Here is a 14,840-nt window from a genome sequence, read left to right on the forward strand (position 1 = left end):
AGAAACAGTCAACGTTTCAGGTCCAGAGCTCTTCATCAGAACTGGTTTGAAACTGAGAAATAGAAAACTAATTAGTTTAAGTAATTATGATCTGCTTGTATTGTTTTCCTAATTGCATTTAGATGATTCACATGCTCAGCAATAGCTATGACCAGCCCTGATGTCTTCTAATTCTTACATGACTGTCTGGATGTTAGAAGCAAAAACAGAAAATGGTGTAAACATTCAGGTCAAGCAGCATCTGTGGAAAACGAAAAAGAGTGTAAAAGAGTCTTCAGTCCAAAAAAAGAATCATTTTCCTTCCCAAAGATAAATGAAAATGCTAGAAATATTCATGTTATGTCAAGTTACAGATTTTTTCAAATTATAATCCTTTATCAAGTTAACTTTTATCATAAACATATGACAGCCTTGAATTTCCAAGGTGTAGTGAGTCTTCTCCTATGTTTTCCATTCTCCAACTAGTTCCACACCCCTACCAATTAGATCCACATCAGCCACAAACAACAATTTGGCCTATTACATTTGTTCAAATGCCTTCTGTTTATAGCAAGCCCTGTGTAAGCCACCAAAATCAAAGAGTCTGAATCTTGTGAATGTCTCTGCAATTCAAACGATCAAAATGTCTTTACTATAAAAACTAGTTAAGTAAAAACTGCAACACCCAAAAAAGGTCATAAACAATTAAAATCTACATGGAATTGTCAATATTTCTCTGAAAACTAGACCAATATTATGAATTCTTTTAATTGACTGAAACAAATCAGGATTTGTGTTTATCTGAAACTCTTACCAGCAGTGTGAGATGTATCTGTGACAACAGAAAATATATGTTGTAGGACATCACAAAAATATGTCTGATAGAAACTTTGTGCCGCTGCTTCTTCCTGTGCAACATTTTGTAGAAGTGTGTAGAGAATCTGTAGACCTGAGATAGAAAACATTACCATTACAGAAAACATTACAGGTCATTACCAAAAAAAAATTAAAATTTTACAACGCATGGATTTTAAACAAACCTGTATCAGCGACATTTCTCATGGTATGTTTAAAAGCCCATATTATGGAATCTAGAACTAGCTTAAATTGTGCTGGAGGAATAGCCAAGAATGCTGGGAAACAATGTGAATTTACAGCTTGTAAGAGCAGGAAGAAATTGGTTCTATGTTCCGGATATTCTTCGAAGTCCTGTAAAAGAAAATAATATTTAAAAACAAACTCAGAATAGAACAATGAAACTCATAAGTGAACAGCAGAAAAATGTGACCGCACATGAGAATTCATGACTAGGGCTGTATAATTTTACAATAAGCTTGATGAATGTCATCCAGAGCCACACCACTGCAACCAAGATACTGTTCATTCAAGAGCAGTGGAAGCTTGAAATCCATGGGATTAAATTTGGGAACAGTTCAGCACAAAGATGAAAAATAGTTCATATTAATGAAATGATAAATTCAAATTAAGAAAAATTCCAAGAAGCTTGTTAAAAAAAATTACAAGTATTTAACTGCTTTTGCAGTTTTATTGCATTTTATTCCCTGAATCAGCCCTAGCATAGGATAAATTTGCTGCTTTAGCTGCTGTCTCTGAATATTAAAATTACCTCACAGGAACTGTACCCTTGCATCTTGCTGAACAGCCTCTATGAAGCATTTAAAGATATTTGAATTCACTGTGTAGAGAAATCATGGTACCAAACACAAAGTAACTTTATGGCACTTTAATTAAATTACCCCATGAATAATGCCATAGCCAATTCAGAAGAATAAAATAAAAATTAAGTCAGAAGTCTGCGATCAATTTACCATATTTTATTATGTCCCACTTTGGGAGGGCAGGTTCTTTCCCTTGAACTACAATACTCCATCACCACATACTATAAAACTGACTAACCAACGACTTGATTTGATAAAAGCAACATCCATCATTTCTTTCCCCCACCCTTCCAAACCTATATGCTAAAAAACAACTTTATCATGAAGGGAATTAAAGGGCTGTCCATCCTGTTTCAAATTCATAAACAAAGTCTTAAAAAATAAACTGATGAATTAATAAATTGTTAACAGTCACTATTTTCCAGTTGTCAGTCTTTTCTCGTAAGTCTACATATCATGAATCAGCATCAGTCTTTCAAAATAAGACTTTAAACTTCTACTCATTTTCACTTACTTTTCCGAAAGCAGAGTTCATCTTGGAACCAAAAAGCTTACAATTCAAAAACATCTAAAATTGTCATCTGACAACCTATTTTGATGCCCTGAATGTCGCTATTTTGCGTGACATAAGCAGCCCGTCCATTGTTTCTAAGTTCACCCCACTTAATCTGGTCATGCCACTCCAATCAAGTTATTCAGCAAAACTGATGCAAATACCAGAACATTACATAAACTTAGTACAAAGTAATGAACTGATTGATGTTTATAACAAACAAAATCAACCGCCCCACCCCAGCCAATACAATGGTGGGAGCAAAATATACTGTGCAACTTGAGAAGCATTAACAGAATGATCAGCAAAGTGTTCACGATCAGTTTCAAAGAGAAAACAGAGAAGAGCAATAAGCTGGTATTTACCATCCATATCTATTATAAAAACAAAATAAATGTATCTAAAAATACTGAAACTTAAAACTTGCACATTGCCACTGTAAAATTTCAGTTTATTTTAATTTCAAAAGCAGAGGTCAACTGGTGCCAAGGCATGAGCCATCCAGAATAAAACACGTGACTCTGGATATTTACAGACTTAATTACAGAGTGTATACTCAATAATCCATTAATCTTACCTTATTAATCATATTTAAAGTGCATTCAAAAACAGCGTCAAATATCTGAGGAATTTCAGATGTGATATGTCCACCCAGTTTGTTTACAATGGTTGCCATGGTACTAAGTACTTCCGGTTCTCTAGCAGCTGGTACGTTCCTTTGGTAGTCAATAAGCACTGCATCTAGCAGTGGAGGAACAAAATTTTCACCCACCTGTAAAAAATCAATATAAATATCATTCCATTTCACTAAACTCCACGTTTGAGAAACATGGACAAACTTTTGAGTGACGGGAGGCAGTGTTAAGAGGAGGGCAGCGCAAGTGCAAGAGCAAGAGCATGAGCATGTGGAGGAAGGAGATGAGGGATGGGGAGAAAAGGCAAAAAAGGGGGAAAATAAGCCACAGATCAAAGTACCTTTATGAGTGAGAAAGAATGAAATGCAGACCAAGACAGAATAAGACATGTGGTAAAAGAGTAGTCTTCGTCATTCCTTCAAAATATCCTGCACATGGTACACATTCAACATTCATAAGCTGGCAAATTCCTTAAAATCAAACTCAACGAGGAAGATTGAAGAAACTAATCTTAATATAGCAACCGAATAAATTACTACGAGAATTATGAGCTGGTATTTAAAAACTTGTAATAGGGAATGCAAATGCAGTATTTATATTTAAACTGCTTAACTATAGGTAGCACAGTGGAGCAACACTGGGTTAGATGATATGATGAGTTTGGCCAGCAGGCAGTGCTATAGACAACTCTCTCAAATTTAAACAAATGACCAAAAATAGGATAAATTCAGCCAATTTCCAACAGCTGTAATACCATTTTCCCCTCTTTTGTCATGGATGGGTTTTTCTTATCTCTACTGCTGGCCACCATCTTACATTGCTTTCAACAGAACTACTACTATTGTTTATTGATGCCCTTAGTTGGCTTCTTCAGTCTTGATTCTATAGTGCACAGTGCAATATTGTGTTATTTTACTATTTTAAGGCAACCTCAACTTTAAAATCTGATTGAAACTGATACACTCCAGCTGGCAAGTCCGCATGACTGAGAAGTCATCCAATAAAACACTGCGAAGTCTGTTTTATCACATTCACCGTTCCCATTCATTCATTTCTTTTAAAGCCATTCCCAACCTTTGCTCAGATTTTCAGGATCCAATTGTTTCTTTACACACATTTAAGTTAGTATAAATCTTGAGCATTAGGCCTATATTCATTGCAGCAAAGAAGAATATGGGCTTATCGTAGAAACTCAAAAAATTAGACAGACTAGATACAGAGAGGATGCTCCTGGTAGGTGAAGATTCCAGAACCAGAATTCAGTTTCAGGATATGGAGATTCCATTTATTTTTATTTTATTTTATTTAGATTCATTATGGAATAGACCCTTCCGGCCACACAACCCAGCAATCCCCCAATTTAATCCTAGTCTAATCACTGGACAATTTACAATGATCAATTAACCTACCAGCTGGTGTGTCTTTGGACTGTGGGAGGAAACCCATGTGCTCACGGGGAGCATGTACAAACTCCTTACAGCCAGCAGCAGGAATTGAGCCAGGGTCACCTATCCTGTAAAGCGTTGAGCCAACCACTATGCTACCATGCCTCTCCTTCAGAACAAAGCACAGGGAAAATTTCCTCATTCAGATAGTAGATCTGTGGAATTCCATACCACAGAAGACAGTGCATGGCAAGTCATTAAATATATGTAAATTAGCAGATATTTCTTAATTTCCAAAGGGATCAAGGGATTTGTAAAGACCACAGGATCAGGACATTGAAGTGGACGATTAACTCTGATGGCACTGAATTGCGTAGAGAGCTGAGGGACCAAATGACATGTTGCTATTGCCTACGTTTTTAGTCTTCCAAAGCTGGTTATTCTCTGGGATAATGGCAATGGATTGTAAATTGGCAAAAATGTTATGGATAAATACAAGGGAATAACAATGAATTCAGGCCAATTAATAACACACAAATTAATAGAAAGTACAAGATAAATAGCATTTAAAGTAGCACCCTTTTGCAAAATATAAATGTGGGTCCCAGATGGAGATGGCAGAATTTTAAGTGGGGGGAAAAGGAAATGGCAGAAGAATTAAACAAATACTTTGGGTCCGTTTTCATGGCAGACGAAAGAAAATCTCCCAGAAATGCTGGAAACCTTAAAGAAAGATAAATTACAAGGACCTGGTGATCTGCATTCTACAGTTTTGGAAGCAGTGGGTCCTATGTTTATCATCTTCCAAACCTTCAAGATTATGGAATGGTTGTTGTAAAGAACAGATAGCAAATGTGTTTAAGAAAGGAGATAAAATGTTGGGAATTTCAAATCTGATAGCCAAATATCAGTTACAGAAAAAATAAAGGAATCTATAATAAAACAAAGCATATAGGAATTTAGTAACAATGCATCCAAAGGGATTTTAAGGACAATTGTGATTGACCAATCTGTTATGTCAATCAAGGATGCATCTTGTAGAGCAATTAGGAGAGAATTACTGCAAGTAGTGTACGTGGATTTTCGATAAACATTGGGATAAAGTTCCACATGAGATGATGTTGAACAAAGATAGAATATATGAAATCTGGGGTGTGCCTTTAAAAAAAAACACAAAAAAACCCCCACAAAATAGGAATGAAAGTGCAAGTCTTAGATTAACTTGAAATGACTACTGTAATTTGTAGGGATTGGGCTTCAGCCCCAGCCCTTCACAATCCATATAAACAATTCAGCCAAGGGGAACCAAATATAAACTTGTCAAGATTCCAATGACAGTAAGTGAAGTAAAAATGTGTGTCGAAGCAGCGCAAAAAGACACGTAGACATAATGAGTGTGAACAATAGTGAGTTAAAGTACAAAATGGGAAAATATTTTATGAACTAGAGAAAATCTGCAGATGCTGGAAATCCAAGCAACAGTCAACTGTACTCTTTCCATAGAAGCTGCCTGGCCTGCTGAGTTCCTCCAGCATTTTGTGTGTGTTGCAAATATTTCATTACCCACTTTGGTTAAAAAATAAATGATTGGAATTTTTAAGTGTGAGAGACTGAAATATAAATGGCAGCTGGCTTTTAACTTGCAAAGATATAAAGAAGTGTTAGCATAGGGCTTGGTTTCCTTACCTAAAAAAGGGATATACTTATTATAAAGAGAGTACAGCAAGGATTCACTAGACTGGTTCCTGCAAAGGCTTCTCATTCATTTGAACCGTACAGAATTAAAGTGACAACATTGAAAACTATAAAGTTCTTATAGGGTTCAACATGGAAGATGCTTAACGTTTTCCCCAGCTAAAGGAGACTGGAGATAAAGGCCATTAGACCATTAAGGGCTGAGAGCAAAAAAAAAATCTTCGCTCAAAGGATAAGTGTTGTGAATATCAGAAATTAATAAGAATGAGATGCTGCAAGAATTAATTAATGATTATGGGTCAGGAAAATAAAAATGAGGCAGAATACCATAACTTGATGAATGGCAGAGCAGTGTTGAGGGCCAAGTGGCCCAGTCGTTCTCCGATTTCATATGGACATACAAACCAGAGAAAGATGCTTAAGAAAGCAGATCATTGCCAGGAGCACAACAATTTTTTAAAAATGTACAAACTTTTAATAGGAAAAAGACTATTCCTCTACACATTGTTTAATTTCAAAATCCACAATGGTCCACTTTGAAAGCAACAGCACAACGAACAACTCTAAATGTATTAGATCATTCTTGGGTGGTGAGGGCTAGAAAGAGCAGGGAGGAAGAACAGCAACACAAAAAGGCAGAACAAACAGCATTTGAAAATTCTTCATCTTTGTTACAGAAAAGATTTTGACTGTAAAATGTTACTACTTATTCACTACTTACCATCTGTGGATCATTGGACCTGCTCACCCAACCGGAAATAAGCTTCAGCGTCTCCCTTTTTACTGTCCGCATACTTCTGATTAAGGGCTGTTTTGTAACCATATCACCTATGGTGCAAGGACAGTAAAATAGTATTCTTTGCAATCCCCTGAGTATGCTTTTCTTTATTTATGGCTGATCCATATTTAATCTCAGATGCACTTTCATATGCAAAAACCTCTTGAAAATGTTTAGTAACACATACCACTGAAACAGAGAAATCTAAAGACTTACAAACCCAAAAATGAAATCTTTCAGAAATGGTCAATCCCATATCCTTGTTCCTGATGTTTTCTATCTAGAGACAAAAGCTGCTCAATTTATATCCTGTTAATCCTTCTTGGAATCTTGAAATTAAAGATGTTAACTTGGTCTTTTAAAATTCAGCATCACTCGTCCCCTATCTGTCCTATGTCAGGATGCAATCTAACAAATGAACAGTGTAAAGTCCAGGTATGGAGATTAAAGCTCAACTCCAAATAAAATCTCACCAGAGCCTTCTGAAATCTCTTCCAAGACTTATTTTTGTATCCCAAACTGGCTGCTATAACCTGAATCTCATGAACCAACACATTAAGATTCCTCCATCCACTAGTATCTTGTATCAAACCTTACATCACTGACTTCAATGTTATTTTTCCATTGAAATTCCTATGGCAACACCAACAAGTGTCATCATCTTGAGAACAACTAGTTACTAATTTTATGCTTAGCCAGCACCATGATTCCTTTTGTACAAAGCTTCAGAACTCTGAGATGCACACCATTCTGACCAGGGAATTTATTTGAGCTATGAAATTTCTCCACAATTTTCTCTTCAGTAAAAAAAATACTTGAAACTCATTATACACCTTTATCAAGATATGCTCTTCTAGCAGAATCCTGGTAAATTTCCTCTGCTAAAACTTTTACCTCCTTCCTTCAATGAAGTGACCAGAATTGGACACAATATTACAAGTGTGCTCTAACTAGGGTTTTGTCACAGGACTTTAAATAGCATTAATGTTAACCAAGCTGGTATACGTTTGCAAATCAGTTTTAAAATTTCTATTTACAGCTCAAATTCTGGTTCCAAGTTAAGTAATTTTAAAGTTCGCACAATTTGCGTTGCAAAGCAACTGCTTTAATTCAAATGCATTGATTGCTTTGCAAGAGACTTATTTTAAATATGAAGTACAAATCAAATATTCTACAAACCATTTGTTTGAATTGCTGCTGAAATATTTTCACTCAGGCACTTGTACACATTCAGCATATCCAGATAGATTCGACCAAGCTGAATGACAAATGGATGACCAACTGCTTTACACGCACGAACATTAGTTTTCAGAATACTTCCAAGCTGTTTCACTGTCTCAGGGTCCTTAAGAATGTCAACATTCTACAGTAAAAGGAAGAGATAAATTAGCTTCAATATTGGTATACATAGAGTGGAGATTTTCTGCAGATGTAAATGAGATCTAATCTTCTAGGGTGCCTTATTGTTGGCAAGGACACAAATTCACACATAATTTTGTGGCTTCTTCTTGCAAATATTAAAGTTCAAAGTAAATTTTATTATCCAAGTATACATATCTCAGGATATCAAGTGGATATAAGACTGCCAGAAAATGAGGTCAGAGAGAAAAATAACAGGGGCCAAGGAGATGGCAGATGAACTAAATGAGTATTTTGCATCAGTCTTCACTGTGGAAGACACTATCAGTGTGCCAGATGTTGAAGGGTGTGAAGAAAGAAGTGAATTCAGTTACTATTACAAGAGAAAAGGTGCTCAAAAAGCTGAAAGACCCCAGGGTACACAAGTCACCTGGGACCAGATGAACTGCACCCTAGAGTTCTGAAAGAGGTAGCTGTAGCGATTGTGGAGGCAATAGTAATGATCTTTCAAAAATCATTGGACTCTGGCATGGTGCCAGAGAACTGGAAAATTGCAAATGTCACCTCCATTCTTTAATAAAGGAAGGAGGCCGCAGAAAGGAACTTATAGACCAGGAAGTTGGATGGTTGGGAAGCTGTTGGAGTTGTTAAAGATGAGGTTACGGAATACTTGGTGACAAAGGACAAGATTGGACCAAGCCAGCATGATTTTTAAAAAAAGGTAAGATCTTGCCTGACAAACCTGTTGGAATTCTTTGAGATTACACACAGGACAGATAAAAGGGATGCAGCAGATGTTGTATATTTGGACTTTTAGAAGGCTTTTGACAAGGTGCCACACATAAGGCTGCTTACCAATTTAAGAGCCCATGGTATTACAGGAACATTACTTGATGCTGAGGCTTTATAATCAATGGTGAGGCCTCACCTTGAGTATTGTGAAGAGTTTAGGGCCCCTCATGTAAGAAAAGATGTGCTGGCATTGGAGAGGGTTCAGAGGAGGTTCACAAGGATGATTCCAAAATTGAAGGGGTTATAATACGAGGAACATTTGATAGATGTAGATCTGTACTTGCTGGAATTTAGAAGGATGAGGGGGATCCCATTGAAATTTTAAGTGTTAAAAGACCTATTCAGTACATGTCGAAAGGATGTTTCCCCATGGCAGGGAATCTAGGACAAGAGGACACAGTCTCAGGATAGAGAGGCATCCATTTAAAACAGATATGCAGAGAAACTTCTTTAGCCAAAGGGAGGTGACTTTGCGAAATTTATTACCACAGGTAGCTGTGGAGTCCAGGTCACTGGGTGTATTTAAAGCATAGCTTGATCAATTCTTGATTGGACATGGCATCAAAGGTTATGGGGAGAAGGCTAGGGAGTGGGGCTGAGGAGGGGAAAATAGTGGACTGACGATGGGCCATAACGGCCTAATTCTACTCCTATGCCTTATGGTCATGCACAACCCTGAGATTCATTTTCTTGTGGGCACACTCAATAAATATATAGAACAACAACCACCAGAATCAATGAAAGACCACGCAACTAGGGCATTCAACCAAACTGTGCATATACAAAAAGAAGAAATAATAATAATAGTAATAATAATAATAAATAAGCAATATATATCGAGAACGCGAGATGAAGAGTCCTTGAAAGTGAGCCCATTGGTTGTGGGACCATTTTAATGACAGGGCAAGTGAAGTTGAGTGAGGTTATCCCCTTTGGTTCAAGAGCCTGATGGCTGAGGGGTAATAACTGTTCCTGAACTTGGTGGCGAGTCCTGAGGCTCCTGTACATTCTTCCCGATGCCTATTGGCAGCAGTGAGAAGACAACATGGCCCGGATGGGGGAACCCCTGATAATGGATGGTGCTTTCCTGTGACAGTGTTTCATGTAGGTGTACTCAATGTTTTGAAGGGCTTTACCCGTGATGAACTGGGCTGTATCCAATACTTTTTGTAGGATTTTCTGCTCAAGGGCTTTCCGGACTGTGCCACAGCCAGTCAGTATACTCTCCACTACACATCTATAGCGGTTTGTCAAAGTTTTATATGTCATGCTGAATCTCCACAAACTCCAAAGTAGAGGCGCTGCAAGGTGTATTCATAATTGCACTTATGTGCTAGACCCAGGACGGGTCCTTCAAAATAAAAATACCTAGAAATTTAAAGTTGCTAACCTTCTCCACCTCTGATCCTCTGATTGAGGACTAGCTCATGGACCTCTGGTTTCCTTCTCCTGAAGTCTATAATCAGTTCCTTGGTCTTGCTGACATCGAGCAAGAAGTTATTGTTGTGACACCACTCAGCCAGATATTCAATCTCCCTGATTTACCTCTACCTTTGATTCGGCCTACGATAGTGGTGTCACCAGCAACCTTAAATATGGCACCGGAGCTGTGCTTAGCCACAGTCGTAAGCATAAAGCAAGTAGAACAGTAAAGACTAAACACACAACACTTGGTGGTGCACCGGTACTGATGGAGATCGTGGAGGAGATGTTGTTGCCAATGCAAACTAACTGGGGTTGACAAATGAGGAAATCAATGGTTCAATGATTCCATTTAATCTGAGAATGTACACAATATACAACCTGAAATTTTTACTCTTCACAGACAGAAGAAAAACTGCAAAGAACAAATGGTGGAAAAGACACAAGAAGCCCAAAGCCCAATGGATCCAGGATCCAATTGCACAAGGGTGTACTGAGGCCAAAGGTTTTTGAGAATGATAATATTGAATGTTGAACTGTTAGTCAATAAGAGCATCCTGGTATACAAATCTTTGCTGGCCAGGTGTTCCAGGGTTGAGTGAAGAGCTGATGAAATGGTATCTGCTGTGGACCTGTTGCTCTGGTAGGCAAATTGGAGTGAATCTAATTTGCTTCTCAGGCAAGAGTTGATGTTTCATCACCAATGTCTCAAAACACTTCATCACTATGCATTTAAGTGCTACTGGACAAGTTATTGAGGCAGGTCACCATGCTTTTCTTGAACACTTTTCTTAAATGAAACCTGCTTGATGCAAGTTGGTACCACACACTGCCGAAAGAACAGGTTAAAGATCTCAGTGAACACTCTAACCAGTTGATCAGCACAGGTCTTTAGTACTTGGCCAGGTACCCCATCTGGGCTGGATGTTTTTTTCGTGGGTTCACCCTCTGGAAGGCTGCTCACATGTCAGCTTCAGAGAATTAAAATATTAGTTAAGTGTAACCGATTTCAAAGATTCGATTTAGAAAGCTAACCGCTTCAAACACTGGCAGCTGTAAAATCAGATTAGATTGTCACAAAATATATGTTCTCTGCAAATGTCTTTCAAGCAGCTGAGACAGTATAATTAACATTAAGTACTATGCCCAATTACACTGGTGACTTAAGATTGTCTGCTATATATTTTTTGGAAAACAGCAAAAAAGGCAACTTTATTCATTATTTATTTTGCTTACATCTACAAGAAATCCTTTCCTGACTGTGCCATCATGTATTGTAGGCTTTTAATAAATGTAGCAAAACATCAATTTTAGTACAGAGTATGATTATTACTACATGATCTTCAAATTAATTTATGGCTTGATAAAAACTTCAAGATTAGGTTCAAAAGTTCAACTTCTAATTTTCTCCAAACTAAGACATAGCATCACTTGAGAGAACCATTGTGACAAAATGGGAGCTGATGTATCCTTCCTCTTCAACAAAATGGCCCTCCTAGCTATCAATGTAACAAATGCAATAACATGTTGGTCAGACAAAGAGATACCGCGGATATTTTGAGGAATTATTCCAAAAAGCACAGTTAATTTGTTAGGTTGTAAATTAATTTTGAGTGCTTTAGAAATTGTAGAAAAAACTGACTTCCAGAACTGTTCCAGTATAGAACAGGACCAAAACATGTGTGTCAGTGTAGCTGTCTCAGTTTTACATCTATCACAATAACTATCAACATTAGGAAACATTTTAGACAATCTCTCCTTCGTCAAAGAGTACCGACGTACAATTTTAAATTGAATCAGTGAATGACTAGCACAGATTGAAGAAGAGTTAACCACCTTCAAAATCCGCATCCAGTCTTCCATCATAAAAGTCAAATTAAGTTCCTTTTCCTAATCTTGTTTAATCTTAAATAAAGGATGCTTGTCCCATTGTAATAGTAAATTATAAATTCTTCCAATGGAACCCTTCATCAAAGGATTCATACTCGTAATAGTATCCAACAGTATCGTTCATACCTATGTTTGATTTTGAGAAAAGATGGGGTTCATTTGCTTGTTACTATCATTTGAGTTAATTGATAGATTTTCTCTTCTAATTGTAAATTTTTAGTATTTTTTTTCTTGCTGGCGGTTTAAATGTTTATCTTTAGAAGCTTTTTGTATGACGCATGGCTCCTAATGGGGTTTTTTCCCCCCTCACTTTTTCTTGCTTAGTAGGGTTTTTTCCCCTTGTTTTTGTCACCAAAATTTTTTTCAATCTTTAAAACAATGTTTTTTTTTCTTGAGACATTGTAAGCGTTGCCTACTTCGATGTACTCTTGTTAATTTTGGATAATAATAATAAAAAGATTTGGAAAAAAAAACTTCAAGGTTAAAATGTCTTTCACAGATCCTTGCCGAACAGCAATGTACAAGAGAAGCCTTTCCATTAGATTCATTGCCTTTCCAGACTAGAGATCCTCTACTGCCATGATGAGGCCAAACTCAGACTGGAGGTGCACAAACACATATTTGATCTGAATAGCCTCCAAACCTACAGCATGAGCATTAATTTTTCCAGATTCTGGTAATCATCCACCCCCTCCCTTTTTTCTATTTCCCATTCTGGTTACCCTCTCATCCTCTGTTCTTCTCAATGCCATCACCACCTTCTGGCTGCCCTTCTTCCCTTTCTTCCATGGTTCACTATCCTGTCCTATCAGATATCTCTTGTCCTTCAGCCCTCTATCTCTTTATCCATCATTTCCCAGCTTAATTCATAACATCCCCCTCATCCTTCACCTGCCAACATAGGACTTCTGCTCTCCCTTCTCATTCTGGTTTTCGCACACACTTCCTTTCCACTCCTGAAAGGCGTCAATCAAAAACATCACCTGTTTCTTCCCCTCCACAGATGTTGCCTGAGTTCCTCCACCATTGAGTATATGCTAAATTTTGGGTAAAACACTTTTTGTCCTATTAAGTCTGTGCCAACTCCGAAAGCAATTCCATTCTTCCCACTAATTTTTCCTCTGCACCTTCTCTATTCTTGACCCCTTCAACCTCCACCAGATTCTGCAACTCACCTATAAACAAAAGGTAATTTATAACAGCCCAATGACCTACAAAAACACACATCTCTAGGATGGGATGGAAAATGGAGCATTCAAGAGAAACCCATATGGTTACAGGAAGAATGTGTAAACTCTAGTTAACAAATCTGAGTTGAACGAAGGTCATGAGGCTTTTGTGACTCGTGGTGTGCCGCAGGGATCAGTGCTGGGTCCCTTGTCATTTATATTAATGATCTGGATGATAATGTAGTTAACAGGAGCAGAAAATTTCCGGGTGACATCAAGATTGGGGGTGAAGTGTAGAAGGAGGAAGACCATCATGGCTTACAGTGGGATATGGACCAGCAGGGGAAAAAAGAGCTGAAAAACGGCAGACGGAATTTAATGACCAACCTGAGTAGGTCTTACACAGTGAATAGTAGGGCACTGATCAGTGTGGTCAAACAAAGGGATCTGGGAATACAGATCCATAATGCATTGAAAGTAGTGTCACAGGTAGATTAGGTCAAAGTTTTTGGTACATTGGCTTTCATAAATCAATGTACTGAGTACAAGAGATGGGATGTTATGTTGAAATTGTACAAGATGTTGGGAGCCTAATTTGGAGGACTGTGCGCAGTTTTGGTCAACTACCTCTAGGATAGATGTAAGCAAAGTTGAAAGAATACAGAGAAAACTTACAAGGATGTTGCTGGGTCTAGAGGACCTGAGTTATAAGGAAAGATTGAATAAATTAGGACTGTATTCTTTAAAATGTAAAAGATTGAGGGGAGATTTGATGCAGGTATTCAAAATTATGAGGGGTAAAGATAGGGTAGATGCACGCATGCTTTTTCCACTGAGGTTGGGTGGGACTACAACCAGAGTTCATGGGTTAAGGGTTGAAGGTGAGAAGTTTAAAGAGAACATGAGGGAAACAGTCTTCACTCAGAGGATTGAGGAAGTGTGGAATGAGCTGCTAGTACAAGTGATGCATGCAAGCTTGATTTCAACGTTTAAGAAAAGATTGGATAGGTATATGGATTATAGGGCTTGGAGGACTATAGACCCAGTACACATCAACAGGAGTAGGCTTAAATGGTTTCGGTGTGGACTAGATGGGCCGCAGGGACCACTTCTGTACTGTACTTCTCCAGGATTCTATGGCAACAGTTCTGTTGACTGTGTTACAAACTATGCTATAGAGAACACTAGAGGAATCCATCTACATTTTTATAATTACAATGAATGTATTACAAAACATCAATTATTAGCTTAACTTTATATATACAAGCATACTTTATAATCAAATAACTATACTTACTTTAGTTGCTTGTTGTATTATAGAATCCCAGACTTGATTTGGCAGCATCATGTATTTTTCTATTAAATGCTCTTGCACTGCCTGATCCGTCTGAGCACCAATCATATAACCAACAGCTTCATAAAAAGTGTGAACCTATTGGCAATACAAATAAATATTAATTATGCAAAAAATAGAAAAAATGGTTACTACTGAATCACCAATGCT

At 37.5% G+C, this 14,840-nt stretch overlaps 1 protein-coding gene across 1 annotated transcript in view; it reads right to left on the minus strand.

The window, feature by feature from the left end:
* Positions 1-14,840, minus strand: part of LOC140201347 (exportin-1) — a 67,651-nt gene that overhangs the window by 7,288 nt on the left and 45,523 nt on the right. The window contains exons 18-23 of the mRNA XM_072265300.1: positions 14,634-14,768; positions 7,884-8,067; positions 6,648-6,754; positions 2,789-2,983; positions 1,020-1,188; positions 794-928 (exon numbers count right to left, since the gene is read on the minus strand). Of these exons, the coding sequence (XP_072121401.1) occupies positions 794-928; positions 1,020-1,188; positions 2,789-2,983; positions 6,648-6,754; positions 7,884-8,067; positions 14,634-14,768 (925 nt within the window). The remainder of the gene's footprint in view (positions 1-793; positions 929-1,019; positions 1,189-2,788; positions 2,984-6,647; positions 6,755-7,883; positions 8,068-14,633; positions 14,769-14,840) is intronic.

The sequence above is a fragment of the Mobula birostris genome, chromosome 8, assembly GCF_030028105.1.
Source record: "Mobula birostris isolate sMobBir1 chromosome 8, sMobBir1.hap1, whole genome shotgun sequence".
Classification (NCBI taxonomy): domain Eukaryota; kingdom Metazoa; phylum Chordata; class Chondrichthyes; order Myliobatiformes; family Myliobatidae; genus Mobula; species Mobula birostris.